Source organism: Schistocerca piceifrons, chromosome 6 (assembly GCF_021461385.2).
Source record: "Schistocerca piceifrons isolate TAMUIC-IGC-003096 chromosome 6, iqSchPice1.1, whole genome shotgun sequence".
NCBI classification, from domain to species: domain Eukaryota; kingdom Metazoa; phylum Arthropoda; class Insecta; order Orthoptera; family Acrididae; genus Schistocerca; species Schistocerca piceifrons.
Genome location: NC_060143.1, coordinates 577,839,514 through 577,860,576, shown reverse-complemented (window position 1 = coordinate 577,860,576; position 21,063 = coordinate 577,839,514). Strand labels below are relative to the sequence as shown.

The 21,063-nt window shown below is 44.0% G+C and overlaps 1 protein-coding gene across 1 annotated transcript in view; it reads left to right on the top strand.

The window, feature by feature from the left end:
- Window positions 1-21,063, top strand: part of LOC124802680 (lipase 3-like) — a 268,556-nt gene that overhangs the window by 162,440 nt on the left and 85,053 nt on the right. Inside the window, exons 5-6 of the mRNA XM_047263609.1 lie at window positions 7,827-8,073; window positions 16,041-16,196. Of these exons, the coding sequence (XP_047119565.1) occupies window positions 7,827-8,073; window positions 16,041-16,196 (403 nt within the window). The remainder of the gene's footprint in view (window positions 1-7,826; window positions 8,074-16,040; window positions 16,197-21,063) is intronic.

The following is a 21,063-nucleotide window of genomic DNA, read 5'->3' as shown; positions in this document are numbered from 1 at the left end:
CGAGAACACCAAATTTCAGGCATTGTCTCTCACCACGAACAAAGCAGCTCAGTGCTAAGTGGCAAACAACAGTGCGTGGAATAACCCCAGAAATCGATATAGGACATACGACGAACGTAAAGGTTCGATCCTGGTCAAATCAGCTGATGCATGATTAATACATGGTAAAGGAAATAATCCTTTGGCCGGTAGTGTCATTTAAAAGATTTGTCCAGTGAAATTGTCACTAGAAACTGTGTCCCACAAACATATATGTATAGCTGATGGCCTTGGCTAATTTATTTTCAAGTGACATGATGTTAATTAAGTACCGAAATGATATCTAGGAAAATTTTATTACTACACATTTATTTTAAGAGCATCTAAATACAAGGGAAAAGCTAAACACGGCGAACGTCTTCGTTCAAAATAAACTCAGTTATAAGTAATGCATATATAGTGAGCCCCAAGCAACTAGGAAACACAGCGTAAAAGAGATCGCGACTTAATCGGCTTTAAATGCCGTGGCAGAAGTAATTGCGTTACCTACGGTACTGACGGGGGGGGGGGGGGGGGGAATTAATACAAGCACCAGGAGGGTTAACGAGCGAGTGGTGGTAACTCAAGATTCACTGTAACAATCGTTGAGTCCCGAATTCTGAAAGAACAGATAAAAAAATATGAATCATGACTTAAGCTCTGGAACGACTGTAATTCTTTCGCAAGGTTCCAAAACTTGAAACGGTGCCGATGTCGATTAAATCCTAACGCTGCAGCGTGAACACTGGCCGTACAGGCTGCCGCGGCATATCGCGAACTATCACCCATTGCTCTCTGTCGATCGCAGAACCAGGAAGCGGCTGTTCTCCACAGAAGTTCCGGAACTGAACCTGCTCTGGATTGGATTGGATTGTTTGGGGGAAGATACTAAAGAGCGAGGTCATCGGTCTCATCGAATTAGGGAAGGACGGGGAAGGAAGTCGGCCGTGCCCTTTCAAAGGAACCATCCTGGAATTTTCCTGGAGCGATTTAGGGAAATCACGGAAAACCTAAATCAGGCTGGCCGGACGCGGGATTGAACCGTCGTCCTCCCAAACCTGCTCTCTACCGCTCTCTGAAAGCGAAAGTTCTCTCTACGGCTCTCTGAAACAGAATATTCTCTGTACTTTTACGTTTGTCTGACTCTGGCGTCTCAGCAAAAATAATTCTGCCAAAATCCCTGTCAGTCAGCCAAGTCTCGCTCTCATTCGTTCCGGGTATCGAGGTGGGAAAATTCTCCACGTGACTTCTCTCCTTTCGTCTCGTGAGACTCAATAAGACATTCGCCGCATATTCCGTGTGAAACTCGGTCATCCGAACATTACCACTGACAAACGAAATATTATTATTTGAATATATCTGACTTGTTTGTTCCTTGAGCGTTAATACCATCATCAAATTGTCCATCTAGGTTATATTAAAAGGAAGTAATTACGTGGGTGACTGTAGTTGTTTTTGCTCTGTTCACACAGAAATTTCTCGTAGAAACGAAACATAACCGACTTTCCATCACACCAGGGGACATATTTGTAAAAATGCAAGTAGTGAGTCACACGCCAGTACCTTCCCAAGCCTTTTTTATTAAACTACCTCTGCGTCGTATGTTGTCAGATTGGATTTTCACAGTAGTTGGATTAGAGGGGACGTGAAGAGCGCGGACCCAGACTACCATTTATTGAACAACTTACCGAGACGTTGATCATATTCGCAAATATTTAGCAAGTGGCACAAGCAAATCAACAGTTTCGAAAAGTAAAAAAGGTATGAGAGGGGTCTGACAAATCACTCTTATATTTACATTTGCAATTCCTCTCCTTGTTTCCGTAGACCGTGAGAAACAACTCAGAAACGATCTCCCTTTCCTCAGCATGACACTTAGATATGAAAGGCATCCACACTACGCTTTTAATGTGCGTATGCGTTTTTATAGTGATGCGAGGTAAACTCATGAGAGTGACAGTCATATTCATAATAAGTACAAATACAAACCTCGGCTTGACGAACAAATGCATAATACTGCGTTCCACACTGGCATCTGAGAATAGAAGGATCTAGATGCAATGGCACGTTAGTGTAATGAGGGATAGGCTGCACTTTACTGTGGAGATGTTAATATTTAGCTACTTCCTTCCTCAGTCGGAAGCTTTTTTACTAGGCCGAGATTCTTACCGTTTTAGTTAAACAAACGATTTAGAAGAAGCAAACGATATTAGGATTGAAACTTCCTGGCAGATTAAAACTGTGTGCCGGACCGAGACTCGAACTCGGGACCTTTGCCTTTCGCGGGCAAGTGCTCTACCAACTGAGCTACCCAAGCACGACTCACGCCCCGTCCTCACAGCTTCACTTCTGCCAGTACCTCGTCTCCTACCTTCCTAAGTGAACGAGGGCAGACCGACCCCCTGCAGGCTTCTGAGTGTTGTTGTCTTTACTGTCTTTCTCACCGGTGTTTAACTGTCTTTTTATAAACTATCATAGCCAATGATAAAAAAATTCTTGGTTTTACTGTGTTTTATGTAAGTAAGTTTGAATTCCGGCAAGTGGATATTTGCTGAAAGGTTATTGCCGTTGTGTTGTCTTTTCTTTTAGTCTGGTTTCAGTTACTTAAAACTTAAGCCTTAAGGTTACAAATATTTTTAAATTTTGGAAAATTAATTGTTGGTCTTCAGCCCTGGAAACTTATTCTTAAAATTACCATTCAAGCTTAAACATTGCGGCCTTCTGCCTTTGAAAAGTTATGGTAATTTATTTTAAAATCTTGAAAATTTTACTGTGGGCCTTCAGCCGTTTGTATTGCATCTTGTTTATGTTTGTCTGTCCACTCTTGCCTTGAGTCTTTCAGTCTAGCTGTATTATTTGTAATTGTAATTGCATGTCTTCAGACACTTGAAATTTACCACGTTGATTTTTAAGATTTCTTGTTTGGAGGCCTTCAGCCACCATGAAACAAAAAAAAATGTTAAAAAACAATGTTCAAATGTGTGTGAAATCATATGGGACTTGACTGCTAAGGTTATCAGTCCCTAAGCTTACACAGTACTTAACCTAAATTATCCTAAGGACAAACACAGACATCCGTGCCCGAGGGAGGACTCGAACCTCCGCCGGGACCAACCGCACAGTCCATGACTGCAGCGCCCTAGACCGCTCGGCTAATCGCGCGCGGCAGCCATGAAAGATTTGGAGTTTGAAACTCGTAGTTGTAAAAGTTCGGCTACGTGCCGCTTTGGTTGTAAATGTGTTATTAATTTACAATAAACAACAATTTTAAGGTGAAACTGACCCCAACCTTATTTGTCCCTTTCCACAATCCTAATCACCTGTTTTGGCCAGCGGGTTTAGCGGGCGTATCAATAGTCTGTTTCCACATGATAATACACCTCTCCCATTTAGCTCACCATGCCGTTCCTAAGCGAATGAAATCTGCTATCAACGGATATATGCTTTGGCCGACGTCCATCAGTTAACGATCGAGAGCAGCGGCGTTTGCGTAGAGTTGTCACTTCTAACAAACAAGCAGCAATGCATAGAAATAAATCAATGTGGGACGTACGACGAACGTATCCGCTAAGACAGTGTTGCGCAATCTGGCGCTTATGTGCTGTGGCAGGGGACGACCGACGCGAGTGCCTTTGCTAGCAGCAGGATAACGCCTGCAGAGCCTCTTCTGGGCTCGTCACCATATCGGTAGCTTCCTAGACGACTGGAAAACCGTGGCTTGATCATATGAGTCCTAGTTTCAGTTGGCGAGAGCTGATGGTAGCGTTCGAGACCCAACGACACTGTTGGCCCAATTCGTCAGCAAGGCGCTGTGCAAACTGGTGCTGTCTCCATAATGATGTGCATTACTCGTATCGAATGGACTTGGCGCTCTGGTCCATCCGAATTGAATAGAAATGGATATGTTCGACTGCTGGGAGACCATTTGCAGCCAAACAACGACGGAATTTCTATGGATGTTAACGGATGACGTCACCAGGCCACAACTGTTTGCAATTGGCCTGAAGAACATTCTGTGCAGTTCGAGTGAATGATTTTGCCACTCAGATAGCCCGACATGAAGCCCATCGACGATTTATGGAACGTAACTGAGAGGTCAGTTCGTGCATAAAATCCTGCACCGGCAATACTTTCATAATTATGAACGGCTATAGAGGCAGCATGGTTCAATATTTCTGCAACGACTTGTAGGATCCATGCCACGTTGGGTTGCAGTACTAGTCTAGGCATATAGAGTTCCTACGCGATACTAGGAGGTACGCCATGACTGTTGTCAACTCAGTATAAATCGTCACTGCATATCCTTCAGCTTTACACAATCTGTCTACGCTACTGCAATATACTCGCATTGCATTTGTAATGTTGAACGGAGTATCCATCATGTGGTTTAAAATACACACTTTGAACAATACTTGCCTTACAAAGGACGTTTTCTCGTCTGGAAGGAACGGATAACTTTCCTAAGCACGATATATTTCCAGGAGGGTATACCGCTAATTTCAGATTAGAACACACACGGAGAGTATCTGGCACTTCGCGAATGTAAATAGTAACACCAACAAACCCTTGAGATAACATAAACCTCTGATGAGAGTAATTCCCTTTACCATTATGTGGGAAAGTAGCTGCATTCTGCACTCGCTTCACTGAGAGGGCGTACACATAGAATGGACACTCCTTATCGGTACATCCAGCGTCACACTTTGCAATTTGAGGAAGTGGGCAGAGTAACGTTATATCATCCCACCCCAAAAGTATTTAGACAGCAAGAGTTTATCATTTTCGTAGTCTGGGACGGAACTTCAAAAAATGGCTCTGAGCACTAAGGGACTCAACTGCTGAGGTCATTAGTCCCCTAGAACTTAGAACTAGTTAAACCTAACTAACCTAAGGACATCACAAACATTCATGCCCGAGGCAGGATTCGAACCTGCGACCGTAGCGGTCTTACGGTTCCAGACTGCAGCGCCTTTAACCGCACGGCCACTTCGGCCGGCTGGGACGGAACTGGCATTTCAGTCTGTATATTCAGGTCCACAGCAGCTGCGAAGTTCATGGAGGAAGTTTTTTTGCGCGCAGGGTGTTACTTTATTTTTTAAATAAACACTTTATCTCATAATTTAGCAATCAAATAATTCCGTCCTCTTGAACCTTACAAAGCTTCCTCATGGTAAAAATAATATCAAACGCTGCAGCAGATTGTGCGGGGGATTCAACTTGTGATGGTGTCCTTGGCAATAATATCACACGGCCATATTAGATATGGGAGCAATTTTTCCATCTGTAAAGTCCTTATGTAAAATTAAAAAAGCACAACCTTGATGTGGATTTCAGCATTGTGCTACTGAAGTGACGACACTCGTTGTGTAGTCAGCGTATTAAAATCAAATGTGTGATTTCACTGGCACAGTGACCAAATTCAGACTTTTCCCATTTTACAATTGAGTTCGTGACCACTACTGTTGTACAATACTCTCACTAAGAACGCCCTCACACGATGTGTGGAATGCATCAAGCAACACAGACAATTTTTATTTTGCTTCGCCATAAATTTGGATCTTGCTAATGTCCAATAGAGCGAAATTAAATAAAACTTTTTCTATACCTACGTGTATTATAAAATTGGGCCTCCATAATTAAATTTATGGTTTCAAAAAGCTGTAGAAGGAGAACCACTGCGCAGAATAATGTCAAATTTGAGCAGCATATTATTGATGCAGAGGTAACGCCACGGAACAAGAAAGTTTAACGAAAATTTGACCCATATATGGCGCTGTAAGCTTCAGAACATGCACGCCAAGAGACACGCAGCACACGGCAGTTCCTCATTGAGCGAGCTAGACGCCAAACATGACTGTCTCCGTGAAACCTGGCACGCTGCTGGTATAGGTATTTAGCAAGAACGGCCGCCTTGGTGCAGGTCTTATTACATTCGACGCCACATTGGCCGACCTGCCCGCCGGATGGGGATGAAATGATGATGAAGACAACACAACACGCAGTTCCTGAACTGAGAAAATCCCCGACCCAGCCGGTAATCAAACCCGGGCTGCTTAGGACGCTAGTCCGACATGCTGACCATTCAGTTATCTGGGCGGACAAAAATGAAGAGTGACTATGCGCCGGTGGCCCTGCAGATGTTCCAGACACTCAAGGGTATGGAAAAAGACATTCGTCTGGAGAAAATTATTTTAAAATTTGAAAAACAGGGGTATAGCGATGGTGTGCACATATGAGCTGCGCATGGAATTGCCCAACACTGGAGATACCCGCGAGCTCGTTGCAAAAAATCGTACGAAACATCCTGCGTTGCTGTCCATACAAAACAACCCATGTTCAGGACATGCTTCCTGCTGACCAGCCAGCAAGACAAACGTTTGCTCTCCAATTTCTGGTTCGCGTGCAACTAGACAGTGAATGGCCACAGAACATTTTCTGCACATACGAATCCCATTACCATTTCCAGGAACATGTCAGTACGCAGAATAACAGAAAATCGGCAACGGAAAATCCGTTGCACATTAACCGGTACCACTTCATTCGGCAAATGTGACTTTGTGGTGGTGGTTGAGGGCTTCATTTACCGTAGAGCCGTGTTTTTTCCAGCAGACGTGTCCTGTGGATCCTGTTACACATATCGTCACCGGCAAGCGCTAGGAGTGTCTTTTTCGCTCCAACGTCGTTCCAACCCTTCAGCCCTGTGGACGTGTGGGTTGGAACGGTTTCATGGAAGTTTTGTCCGCACATTGCACATCCAGTGAAGTGGCTGCTGCGGAGGCATTCAGAGGAGCTATAATTATCAGCCGTCATTTCCCTACTGTCTGGCCGTCCAGATTACCTGATCTTAATCCGTGTGGTTTATGGCTGTGGGGTTGTCTCAAAGATGTTGTGTTCAGTGCTCCAATCGCAAAATTAGCTGAACTGAGGGAACGTATTCTCAATGTGACCCCTAAGACACTCCGATCTGCTGTGGCACACACTGTTTCTTTATTTCAACATGCAGAAAAAAGTGGCGCCAGCCGGAGTGGCCGATCGGTTCTAGGCGCTTCAGTCTGGAATCGCGCGACCTCTACGGTCGCAGGTTCGAATCCTGCCCCGGGCAGTTAGGTTTAAGTAGTTCTAAGTTCTAGGGGACTCATGACCTCAGAAGTTAAGTCCCATAGTGCTCAGAGCCATTTGAACCAAAACAGTGGCTTGGGTCAATTAGGTAACAGAGCTACAACTGTTAATTGCCAAAGATGTGCAGTCACGGACATTGAACGGTGTGGATGATGTAGCATGCAAGTAAACTGCAGCCGACTTATTACGATTCATACGTCATGTGAAGCAGACACCATGTACGTACGTTCTACGTGTGCTCCTAAGCCATTGGATCGATTTCAAGTAAACTTTGGGTACATGAGGCACATAACACTTACTGTGTGGAAAGGAGTACTGTGGGGGTAAGAACGACGATCCATAGGGGAGAGGGTGGGGGCTAAAATGGGGGGAGGTGGAAGAGAGAGGGGAAGAATGAGATGACGGAGAAAGCGGATAGACATGGACAGGGAGAGAGGGGAGGAGGAGATGAAGAGTGGAGATGCGAGGAAGAGAGCAGGGGAGGAGATTGGCAGAGAGGGGGGGGGGAGGAGGAGATGGAAAGCGAGAGGGAGACGAGGCGGTGTATACAATACGTATGGTGCATGCATACGCAGCTGAAGCAGTGGCAAAATGCTAGTTAGAGACAATGCGGCAGCATGCGCAGCAAACGTGTACGGTGCCGACTATTGACCACCTGTTGTCGCCCTCTGCCTGCCTCTGCCGCGCAGCCTGGACGAAATGGGCGAGTACGACCTGGAGGCGCTGGTGGGGCTGACGCAGCGCGTCACGGGCGACGCGCGGCCCTTCTACCTGGGCCACAGCTCAGGAGGGGGGGCGCTCTACACGTGGCTGCAGCGCCGGCCACGTGCACACCACGTGCTCAGAGGCGCACTGCTCTGGACGCCCTCCGTCTTCTACACCGAGCCGCACAGCACCATCTTCAAGATTTACAATCTCCTTCCGGAGTCCCTAGTGGTAAGGTTCACCCTTCCTTAGCCACTGCCTTAATAGTCTAATCAGAATTACTTTAGTGTTTTTGTCTTGGAACTACTTAAAAAGAAGTGGTTTACAGAAATTACTCCTTTTTCAATGTAAAAAAAATTTGGATGTTTCTCAGCAGGAACGCAATAGAGACTTTGAATGGAAGTTGACCTTTGGCCTTTGTCATGCCTGCATGTGGGGTAGGAGTTCTAAGGTGATGAGGGCCGTGGAAAACTTTGTCGACATTCGCAGAACCAACACTGCTTCATTAGCACACATGGACACACACGCACACACACACACACACACACACACACACATACACATACACACACACATGTGCACACATGCACACCTGTTACATCTTGCTGTCGCACTTTGCTCTCTGACACCCAAACCTATTACAATCACAGTTCAATCTCTGATCCCTCTTCCACCATATTTTTCCTCTGGTTTGATTTCTGGACCCCAAAAATTTTACAACAGCAGATACGTCTGTGACACATGCCTCGCCATCTTGCTCTTGTAGTTCATTCTATGTATCCAATGAATTTACAAGGTATGAATTGGTGTCTGTTGTCTGCCTTTTGAGGCTCATACACGCTACCATCCCCACACTACAGTGTTGCTATTATCGTTGAGTATGAACCATTTATCATCTTTTGCTGATAATGTGAACTGACTTTGCTTCATAGTGGTAAGTGTATGCAGCTTCGATCGAATTGCATACTGAACAGTTGATTTAGCAGCTTCTTTTAATATCTAGTCAAAGGTGCCAACTGAAACATCGATTTTTCCTGCACTTCTCTTCGAGGTAGCTCGAAAATCGTCTTCGTTCAGATAAGACTGATACGTCACCTGCTACAATCCAACAATCAGGGTCCAGCGTATGCAGTAAACAGAGCGTGCCTTCCCACCACTAGAACCCACACTGTGCAAGACACAGTGCTCGTGTTAGACATGAGACATACGGTAAATTTTACATCACAGCTCCTTAAGACTTGCATATTGTTTTATGTTCGGGGAATCCAAACTAAACCGAGGCAGCACTGAGAATTCGGACCGATGAGCGAGGCATTCCAGGGTCGTCTGTGCAGTTATGCAAACCGTTGTGCTAACGTGGCTTACTGACCAGTTCACCTGCCTAGTAAGCAGGAGACCTAGGTTCGATACCCGGACTTCGCACAAATTTTCACTCGTCACCTCACTCCATATACATAAAAGCATATCTGTAAGAGGCCAGGAAAGTCTTTTAAAATGTTTCAGTTCTTCGGTATAAGTGCCTACATCTTTCAGCCTGGAAACCGAACAGAAAGTCTCTAGTCACAGTTGCACTACAGCCTGCAACACCTGATCTGCTGCCCAGGGGAAAATAAATATTATAGCTCCCTTGTGCCACGCATACTTGGAGGTACCAACCAACCTAAAAACATACTACTCATAATAGATGTAATTATTAGTCTGATGTAACGTTGTTCAGTACACTATCCTCAGTCATAAATACGAGTATCTGCACTTATGCTGGTAATACCCTATATATACTCATAGCGTCAGGAAATTATTATTCACCGACTCTCAAATGAATAGGATCGTTTACTTCAGCCTTTTAGTTCGTGTGTGTGTGTGTACACATGATTCACTCGATGTTTTTCAAACAGACTTGGGCAAGTGATGTGGGCACAGAGGCAATAACCACCGCAGGTCTGAGCAGCTCTTTCCCGCAGCACACAAAGCCAGCTCGTGGCTACTGCTCATAGTGGCGTCATAGCTGATATCTAGTAGTCGTTTGCTGGGAGTCTGACTAAATCAGTGTGTATGACGGTTAGGGAGCTGAAAATTCTCCGATAAAAAGCATACAACTTCTGGTAGAAAAGGCTACAAGGCGATGCTGCTTCAGACACTAAAGCTGAGCGAAAAACCTCAGTGCGAACTGCTAGCACTAGATGTCACAGCCAAGAGTGACGCAAGCAATGACTTTCTGGAAATGATTTGATTCTCCAGTGAGTCCTCATTGGTCCCTAAATGTTGATCGATTTCTGGATGAGGGGTTTCCAGATCGTTGAATCCGGTGGCCGCTGCAATCAACTGACCTCACATCAGTAGACCTCTCCTGTGAGGTTTAGTAAATTATCAGGTGCACTAAAGCAGGCTTACAGACCGAGAACACCTGAAGTGACTCGACTTCGTAGTGCTTTCGAATACGCAGCCGTGGAGATGCCTGAACGTACATGGAGAGAAACACTGAATACCGAATGCACTTCGTTTGAGTCATCAGATTCCACACAGCGAGACGAATGGGCGAGGAAACAAACTTCATGCGTTATCTTGTCACATATTGAAAACTCGTTGATATTCTCAACTATAGTTCTAAGTTATCAAAATCTAAATGGTCAATATCTTATTTAATCTAAATCAATTTAAATATGTCTAAATATGCTGAAGGCAACGGCCTTGGCACAGTTGATACACCGGTTCCCGTGAGATCACCGAAGTTAAGCGCTGTCGGGCGTGGCCGGCACTTGGATGGGTGACCATCCAGCCGCCATGCTCTCTTGCCAGTTTTCGGAGTGCACTCAGCCTCGTGATGCCAGTTGAGGAGCTACTCGACCGAATAGTAGAGATTTCGGTCAGGAATACGATCATAACGACTGGGAGAGCAGTGTGCTGACCCCACGGCCCTCCTATCCGCATCCTCCTCTGAGGATGACACGGCGGTCGGATGGTGCCGGTAGGTGACTCGTGGTCTGAAGACGGAGTGCTAAATATGCTGAACTGTAAAAGTCGGCATTGCAATGTCCTTCCATTTAAAATCAAACTACTAAATAGTTACATGCCACCAGAAAGTTTGCAGTCCTCGTGCAACTGGTGTCTGAAAACACAGCGCTGGAGAGTCTGGGGGCTGTCAATTGTGCATAGCCTGTGGATGAGCGAGGGTCAGTTAAAATGCCTTCGGGCTCTAAGTGATCGTGCGAGTTAGCTGTGCCTGAGGGGAACACGCTAGATTCGAGGGTTAAGTAAGTACTGGCTGTAACATCTACGGTTTCCAGGCTACATGGTACCCCTTCAAAATTTGCACGAATTTTTACGGCGGAACATAAAATGGGATGTAATATACAGAGTGTAAATTGCGTTAATGTAGATAGTGATACTGTTTGCAGCTGCTAGGTGCTAAGCAGTGCTAATGGAAGTTATCGTTTTCTGTCGTTCTTCCGTCGCTAACTTGACTATTACTATGCTCTTCTTGTATAAAGTCCATTCCTTCAATAAATAAAAGGCTCATTGTTTGATTAACACATGCGTTTCGCTTCTTTTATTTTTGAACCCTACTCCAAAGCCTGCAAAAAAGGTAAATAAATCTACTGCACATGAATAGGACAAGAAATCCCCTACACTGTCACTGAAAATATTAATTGCAGTAAAATACTTAGTAATAACCACGAGGAGCAAGATGAAGTAGGATGCTTCTGTCAGGCTCAGACTCATTTGCATAAATCTTAAGGCAAGTAATCCAAACAATAAGAACTGGCAGATGGATTTATATGTTGCAGGCGAGAAGTCGCAAATCCCCTCTGCATGTCACCTAAGACTGCAATTCTGTCTGATGTCTAAATACTGATGGATTTGTGTATAAAGTAAGTTCTACTACATGAATGCTCCCTGACCATGTGGAAAAAGAATAAGATATACTCTCCTCTAAATGGAATACGATGCCTGGTCAGTCCACTCTCGAATAGCCTGCTGAGGGGAAAAATGAACAAAAATTGTGATCAAACCTTAAATCTTTCTGTACTCATGCAGTAGCTCTGAACTGTGTTTCAATGGTTGTAGCCTAACCAATGTAAAGAATCCAATGGATAATGTGCTCGAAGCACTATAGCGCTGTTGGAACAATATTATTATGTATATGCCTCTGAATAAAAAAAGACAATACATTTCTTATGACTCATTATGCATTCAACGAAGACTCTGATCCCATTATGCCACCATAATCGTATTTCTGGCATAGCGTATCTAGAGTAACTATAATCAGGGGGATTGGGTGTACAGAAAGGCATATGGTCATTTTTTATTGATCAGTACGTGTTTGAGTGGAATGGGAACGAAAACAGTTATTATTGTTCTGACTGAGACCCCAAGAAGTACTGTATAGTGGCTTGCAGGGTATGTGCAGAGATATGAGCTATTATCTATAAGAAGGCTGCGGCACCAGTAGGCTGCAGCAATTCACGAGGAATGGGAATTGGAGCTGAACATAATAAAATATAGCAGTTGAATATAAATAAGTGAGAAGATCCTGATACACTTGTAGTAGGCTATTGACTACGAATCACTAAATGCAGTATCAATCGTAAAAGAATATGTGGAGTGGTGGCGATGCAATCATTTAGTTGGTATAATTTCTGTGGTATATGCTGCAAGACAGGCGGTATGCATCATGGAGGGGCTTTACTGTTAAAAATTAGTGGGGGCGTGTACATCACTTCCTACCACAGTTGACTCACACAGTTCCTGGCTTTCTTCCATGGAATCTCATTTATGTTCCTACAAAACGTATGTAGACTGCTTCTCGTAACACGCAGCAGTGTTAGCATGTTGGAACTTAAACGAGGGGAAGGCTAGCGCACTATCCTAGCAACTTGCAGGGCAGTCTGTAGCGTGTGGGTGATCTCTGGTGTTGTTTAAACAAACGTAAATGGCGTTCCAAATTCAGCGGTATGGTGTTCAAGCTGCAAATTCTACATAAATTGAAGACTGTAGCTTTCTTTTCTTTTTTGTGGAAGATTTATCAAAGGCAACAATATGGGGAAACACGTTATTGTTCACAGAAAGTATTTTACAAAGCACTTTTCAGTTGAGTGACAAAAGAAGTTTAAGTGTATAGTGCACAGTTTCCGTGAGCTTTATGTATCCTTAAATGTATGGAATAAAATCTTAATAGGCAAATTAAATTTGTGTTGTCGACTTGTGGATAAAATCCCATGAATAAAGTTATGGGATTGCCCTGCAGCTCAACATTTTGGCCAACAGACAAACATTCTTTGCACTGGCCATCCACGAATTGTACTAGGTGCAGAGGAAGAAGGAGTACGTCTGAGGACTTCTAGGAGTGACGTATTGTGATCGCTAGAATAGTGGAACGTGAACAAGGGGAGAACCATCCGCCGTAATTGAAGCATAACTGGAACACATTCTTTTGGAATGGGGGGAAACAAATACTGGAAATGTCAGACCGTAACTGAACGTGAATTCCGTAAAACATATTGTGTCATATACCTCTGGAAGCATACAAAGACTTTGTGTCACAAAGAACTGTTACATTCAGTGTAAATGATATACCAGTAGGCTGTTAAGGTGTATGCTTGCACTGCCCGCAATGACACTGGTAGTGTAGAAGCCCAACAAAGTCTACTGTACACGTCTTGCTACAGAGAAAAATGTGTCAGGATGATGAGGTGTTAATGACGTCTCAGTCATCTAACTGCGAGACAAGTTACATTACAAAATTCTCAGAGCGTGTGCGTGTATTTAAGACTAGCAGGCAGGCGTGGTAGAGTGACAGGCCGTGCTGTGTAGCAGCGGCCTGTGCGAACAGAGGCCTGTGACATTGCGCTGACACCTGCACATAAAAGGTTCAAAACATAGACAGTAAGAAGAGCCAGTCTTCTTGTACTTAAGTCGGCATTGTGCCTTTTGTATTTTATTCCGATGCAATTTCTGTGTTTCATCGTCAATACGAAGGTCAGAGGGATACAGTAAACCTGTGGATGTGTCACCCTATTATGAAGGATGCAAATTCGCACATTCAGTCTGCTCGAATAAGTTGTGCTAGTGGAAAGGAAGAGGTTTAAACCATAATTACTTGTTTTTAATCGTGATATGTGTGGAAGGATCTCAAAGGGTAGCTAAAACGTCAGGTGGCCATTGAAACGCTTATTTCTGCCTCTGGGTGCTGCGTGGGTGATGGGGATGTGAAGGGGAGGAGTTGAAAGCCCCACTACCAGTGAGGACAAAGCGAGTCCTTAGTTCTTACCGTTCTGTTTGTCCTTGTGTTGTGAGCTGCCCACTCTCAGCAGCCAGGCAGGTCAGCTCCAAGACGTGCTGCAGTGGAGGGGGCCCCAATCAGCGGCTGTAGTGGTAACAATACGGACTGAAGCACTTTGAATACTTTGCAGGAAAGCCGTGTTGCATTTTTCTCTTTTTTTCAGTTTTAAATGTAGAGGTAATTGTTGCCTTCCACGGCCATCACTGTATCAAAACAAGGATTGCAGAATGTGTGACGTGGGGCAATAAGAATACACTGTTTGGAGTTTGTAAACTAAACTTTCTTTGTTTGTACTTCAATAATTTGTCTATCTCTCTCTCGCCTGTCAGTATCCTAACGGTAGCGGCGCAAGTGTGGGGCATATTAGCCAAGTACAAACATTTTACCGTAGAAACGTTCCTGCCATTAACTTTTTACAAGTTCAGTAAAATGACAAAGCGTCACAGGAGCTGATAGTTATGTCACATACTATGGGTTTTAAGTTCACTTAAGCAAAATGTAAGCCACTACGCATTTGTTTTTGTTGTGTGTCTCCCTGAAAATAATGGAAATTTGTGGAATACTGGAAGAAAATCGACAAACTTTTAACGAATTACCTAAAAAATGTTAAAAATGTCATATGTTGGGGTGCGTGCAGGGCATGCATTGTGGTATTAGTTGTTACACATTCAAAGTGCTATATTTGTCTCTTCTTGAAAAAGGAGGTATTTGCGGAATACTGAGGCAAAATCGACAAATTTTAATAAATTGCCTAAAAACTATAAATAACGTCACACACTGGCTACAGCGAAACTAATATTTGCACATGTTGTCTTTAAAAAGTTGGAAAACTATATGACAAAACCTACATTTTTGTCTGTCTTCTGAAGGAGTGAGGAAAATAGCAACTAAACCCATTTTTATGTGTATATTCTTAAAAACTTGAGGAGAAATTGCCAAAATTGCAATGAAATCTGTGTCTTCTCAATAAATCAGTAAAATTAGCCACGAAACCATAAATAGTGTCATAGATTATACAAAGCAGCATTGGGTGCGATACTCTGCAGAACATTTGTGCCATACTGTACCAGAAATATGCAGTATCACCTCAGTTTACTGCTGCTGCTGCTGCTCGAGTGAAATACAGACGAGGACTGACAGTGCAGGATGCTGGAGACTCTGTCACTGATAACTTAATATGAGTGCAAGTGTCCTATTCAGCTATCATCTTGGCTATAAATTATAGTAATTAACATGAGAGTATTATTGGGCATTAATTGTACTATCATGACAGCTGTTGTCCATTAATTACAGTCTAAATAAACAAAACATAGGCTAGCGCAACCACCGGTTTGTTGACATAAAAGAACAACGGCTCGTGTTTGGCCACAACCCGCTTTTGCCCACTACTAAGGCTATTTGTTACATTTTTCAATTATTACGTTTAATTTCCTGTTTAAAGGTTGGTGCTCCATGAACGACACATTTTAATTATTTTTTTCACATGAACAGATATGTCTTGCTAATTTGTACACTGTCATCATGTATTTTTGAAGAGAGGAGGGCACCCATTTCGGAAACGAAGTGCTGCATGTAAATTTAAAAAAAAAATTATGGTACAGAAGTTGCAGTTATTAAAAGTTTCAACAAACCTTTGTCCTGCACGTGAAAATATAAGTCCCATTCCCAATATAAGTTATGATTGATCTGCATTTTTTCCTAGGTGTTCATACTGTCCAGAATACCCTATGGTGGGTTGTGTGCGCATCACATTTCAATAGAAACACTTCACATCTTCACAAGAAATTTGTGCTCTCAGTCTGGCGTTCTGTCAGGGTAGTGAAGTAGTGTCCAACAGCCATTGTGCCCCCTCCTGCCCTTTCCTACATGTTTTTTTGTTTTGCTGTGGTCACTCTACTGAGGCCTCTGCTGTCCACAGAGGGCGCTGTGGCAGGTGCCAGGTGACATGTTGCCCCGATCTCGCGCCACTGCGGACATTGCATGGCGAATGTGTAGATCTGGATCACCCCTGAGGAATTTCTGCGAGGCAATGTATCAGTTCATAACTAACGCAACTCTGGATTCAGCTGACATGGTGAGTACATCCGGCCACCAGCTCAGGTCAGTTTATAGATACCAGCTAAGGATGATGCTTGTGCAAACTTGCAGTTCTAATGAATAAGATATGTGTTTCTCATTGGTCCCCTGCAAAATTCTGCTGACCTGTTTCGTGATTGGCCAACTGTCTCAGCTGGAGCTACTAGCTAGTGGCAAAAAGTGGTAAAGGTTCCAATTTGTTGCCCTCCTATAAACATGGTCTACTCAAATTAATGTGACCGTAGCGTACGTTCGACGTCAACGTGGAACAACCAATAAGAGACGGCAGATGGCTGCAACAGTAATGAAGGGTATATAAAGTGTGTCCAGTGAACGAGGAAAACAGTTCAGTGTTGTCATAATGTGGAAAATGGAGCGATTTATCTATCGTCCAAAAGGGCAGGATCACTGGCTTTAGGGCCAAGGATCGAGGCATTTCAAAAATGGCCAAGTTTTTAAACTGTTGACAAGCCGCCATGGTTAAAATATACCATGCATGTCAAAGTAATCAAAGTAAGGTATCAAAAACTGGCGTCACGAACCATAGATGACAAAAACGAACTATGGCTGTCTACTTTTGAATAGACATGCAACTGTTGAGCACCTGACCAACAAACTGAACCGAGGGTCTTCCAGCAGTGTCTTCTTAACGACCACTCAGCTGAAGTTGCTGCGTATGGGCCTCCACAGCAGGCGCCTGGATGATGCACCCATGCTGGCTGCTGTTCCTCAGTGACAAAGGCTGGAATCTGCACGCCAATAGCGAAAATCACGTCCACTGACTAGCTACAGATGGCTTTTTGGGAATAACCACGTTTTATGTTCCTTAAGGCAGAAATCAAATACTCTGCAACAACCACTGGAAGACTTCAGGCCAGAGGAGTGAGTGTTATGATATGGGCGATGTTTTTGTGGGATTTCCTGGGTAATCTCGTCATTCTGCAAAGCACAATGGATCAGCGCAAGTACGCAGATATCCTTGGGGACCATGTCCACCGCTACATTAATTTTTTTTCCTTCAACATGATGGCATCTGCCAGCAGGACAGTGCAATGTGCAATACAGCTCACAGTGTACATGTGTGGTTTGAAGAGTACCAGGGTGTGTTTGCCATACTCCTCTGGCCACCAAACTCCCTGGATTCAAACCCAATCGAGAATCTGTGGGCCCACCGCAATCGGGCTGTTGGCACCATCGATCCTCAGCCAAGAAACCTAGTGTTGCTCTCCATGGCATAGTGGAGTCGGCTTGGCTCCACATCCGTATTGGTACCTTCTGGAACCTCGCTGACTCTCTTCCCGCATCTTTTTAAGGGGACTGCACTGCAAAATATGCTTATTCAAGCGTTTGACACATGTTATTGGACAATGTGTATGTGTATGGCCATTGTCCCTTCTGTCATTAGACCCACACTGTACTCTGCTGCCTCAGTGAATAGCATTGCTTACTGCTTGAGCTGAGGTAATATCTGGATGCTGGGAAGATCTGTTACAACTCCTCAACAGCCTCATGATGCATTCTGGAGAAATGGTAAGTCAGCCTTCCTGTCTTACATGAGGTACTAGCTAGTGTCTAATCATGTGCAAACTTGGGGCATAGCTACCGAAAATGTGCAAGCTGTATTCCCTCATTAGACTCTCATCACCTCGTTGTGTACACCAGTATATCTTCTTAGCTTGAGTGGCTAAGCATGGCAAATGTGCTGACCTTTGCCCTCTTAAGGAAGAAGTACAACGCATTATTCCAGATTATCAGTGGTTTTATGCTGCCCTCAGTCTTCCTGATGAGTAGGCCTGCTCGCCATCTCAGCTGAATTATTGGACAATGGCAAAGCATCGTACATGGGCAGATTTGCCTCACCCTGTAGAAAACTTGTGACACCACGCTCCAGTCGCTCATAGGCATCACTCTGTAAATTGGTGAGTACATGTGTCTCAGCTGAGATACTAGCTAGTGTTTAACCATGACACATGTGTAGAAGTGAGCAGATAAGTAGAACTTCCCATTGTCTGAACTGAAGCACTACCTGATAATGAGCATGACCTATGTGCAGCTCTGAGGAACCCATGGGGAAAGCAAGTGTGGCCACATCTTGCTTGATTATGAACTTCATGTTGAGCTGTGCTAATCTGGTGAGTATGCCTGTCTACTGCCCCAGCTGTGGTAACAGCTAGTGTAGAAGCATGGCAGTTAAGGATGAAGCCCAGAGTATTCCTCAGGAAGGCATGAGTGTCAACGCTGCAGTGCCTCTCTGACCTTCTGCTATACTCTGATGACCTGCTACAACTGCTTATCTAAAAACCCAGTTCTTATGCTAGCTAGTGTGGCACATGCACTGACTTAAGGACTCACTGTGTCAGAAATGTGAGGCTATTACTCAGTCCGTTTCTGACCTCTCGCTGGGCCTGCTGTGCTGATAAGTAAACTATGCCACTGTCTCAGTCGAGATAGGAGATAGTAACCAAGAACGGCACATAATCAGTTTGATGGGCTACTAGCATGTATACGATATGCAATTTTCAAGTTTCACATGAGCCTCACGACAGACCCAGCTGACCTCAAGAGTAGACCTGCATATTGTCACAGCTGAAGTAACAGCTAGCGGGTAATGGAGCTGCATGTACTATTGTGCTGAAGATAACTTAAGGGGCCATTTCCAGTTTTCCATCAACCTCCTCCAAAATTCTACCGACCTATTTTACATGCTTGCTATCATCCCAGCTGAAGCACAAGCTACTGTGGCACAAGTTCATTTTTTGTGTGTGATGTAGATGTGTGAGGCGACGTCTCAGGTGCTCCCTGCCTTCATGGAAGGCTCTGCGGAACAGATGGGAAAACTTCCTGCCATGTCAGTTAAAGAAATAGTGAATAGTTGAAACTGGTGCATGTGCTAACCAGTTCCCTTCTTACGAGTAACAGGTTATGTCCCAGTTTCTCACCAGCCTCATGCTTGAGTCGGTGAATCTTATTAATTTGCCTACTCATTCCCTCAACTGAGAATGGCTAAGTGTGGTGCCTATGCAGGTTTGTGCAGATTTGTGGCTACCTTGAGGTTGATGTCTATGACTAATTACCAGTTTGTCACCACATAGACTTTGCTGACGTGCAACGTACGCCTGTCTGTTGCCTCAGTTGTGGTGACAGCTACAGTTTAAAGGAGTGCTGAAGCATAAGGGACCCTATGGACATCTTGGAGACGACATGAAAGGATATATTCTAATTCCTCACCACCTTCATGCTGAAATCTGGTGAGTTGATGAGCAGACCCATATACACTCTCAGATATGATATTAGTTAGTAGCCAAGCGTGGTGCTTTTGCAGATTTGGGGGTGTAGATATGTTGGCCATGTTTCAGTTGCCCACCAACTTCACAGTGGATTCTGTCGTAATGAACAGATATGCCTATCTTCTCAGTTGAGGTATTACCTAGTGGCCTAGGATTATAATATATATATAAGCCCAGTATCATTCCATGTAGGCTTTCACGGCCGGCGTCTTTATCAGTAAACACTTCCGGGCAAAGTTGCCGTGGTCGATCTGTAGAAATTCTTCTCCCTGACGTTTCGTTCTCAGCTACGGAGAACATCTTCCGAGGTGAGTCGACGACTGGCTGCTAGGAGCTGGGGCTGCCGCTTATATGGAGATCGTAGAGGGCGCCACCACACGTCATGTGGCGTCGATGTGTGGCTATCTCTGGCTATCGTCTGTTCTCTCGATTGCAGGCATTCGATTGTCACGTAATTGATGCAACGTCGACCGCCATATATTTTTCAATTTTAATCCTTCTTCTTTACGATTAAAATTGTATTGATGTTTGTGGATTTCAATTGCCTCTCTATACATACGTGTATAATAGTGCGACGTCCTCGCTAGCACGCTTGTCTCACCAAATTTTATTTCGTGATCTCCATCCTTAAAAACATGTTCCGCTACTGCCGATTTGTCGATATGTCCCAAGCGACAGTTTCTTTTGTGCTCCGTCAACCGTGTATTGATGCTTCTTTTTGTAGTTCCTATGTAAACCCTGCCACAACTACACGGAATTTTATATACCCCTGGGGTGTCTAGGGGGTGACGAGCATCTTTTGTTGATCTTAGGCATTCACTAATTTTCTTAGTAAGTCTGAAAATAGTCTCCACCTGAAACTTGGCTAGTACTTTTCCAATGCGATCAGTAATGTTATGGATGAACGGAAGAAATACTTTTCCAGCTGATGGTTGTTGCTGTCTCCTATTTTTAGGCATTTTTCTACTTGTGTGAAGTGCTCGGCTAATCTCGTTTTTCGTATAACCATTTTTCGCAAAAGCCATTCGTAAATGATTTAGTTCTTCTTGTAAGTAGCCTGGTTCACAAATATTATTGGCCCTATCCACTAGTGTTTTTATGACCCTCCTCTTTTGCCTAGGGTGGAGGTAGTGATCAGTATGTGTACCTTTCCTGTAGACCTTATGGCCTAAGGTCCCATCCGCCCATTTGATTACTGATACATCCAAAAAGTTAAGTTGTCCGTTCTTCTCTTTTTCCATAGTAAATTTGATCTTTGGGTTGATGCTATTTAAGTGCGCCAGGAAATCATTCAAGTCTTCTTCCTCATGATTCCGTATTACAAAGGTATCATCCACATACCGATACCACTTCGAGGGGCTTTTTTTGGCCGACTGCAGTGCTTGATGTTCAAAATATTCCATGAATAAATTCGCAGTTGCGGGGCTTAGGGGGCTTCCCATGGCTACCCCGTCAATCTGTTCATAAAATTCACCATTGTACTGAAAATAGGTCGAGGATAGACAGTGTTGGAACAAGGCCACTATATCAGTAGGGAACATATCGGCTATATGAGAGAGAGCTTCATCAACTGGAACC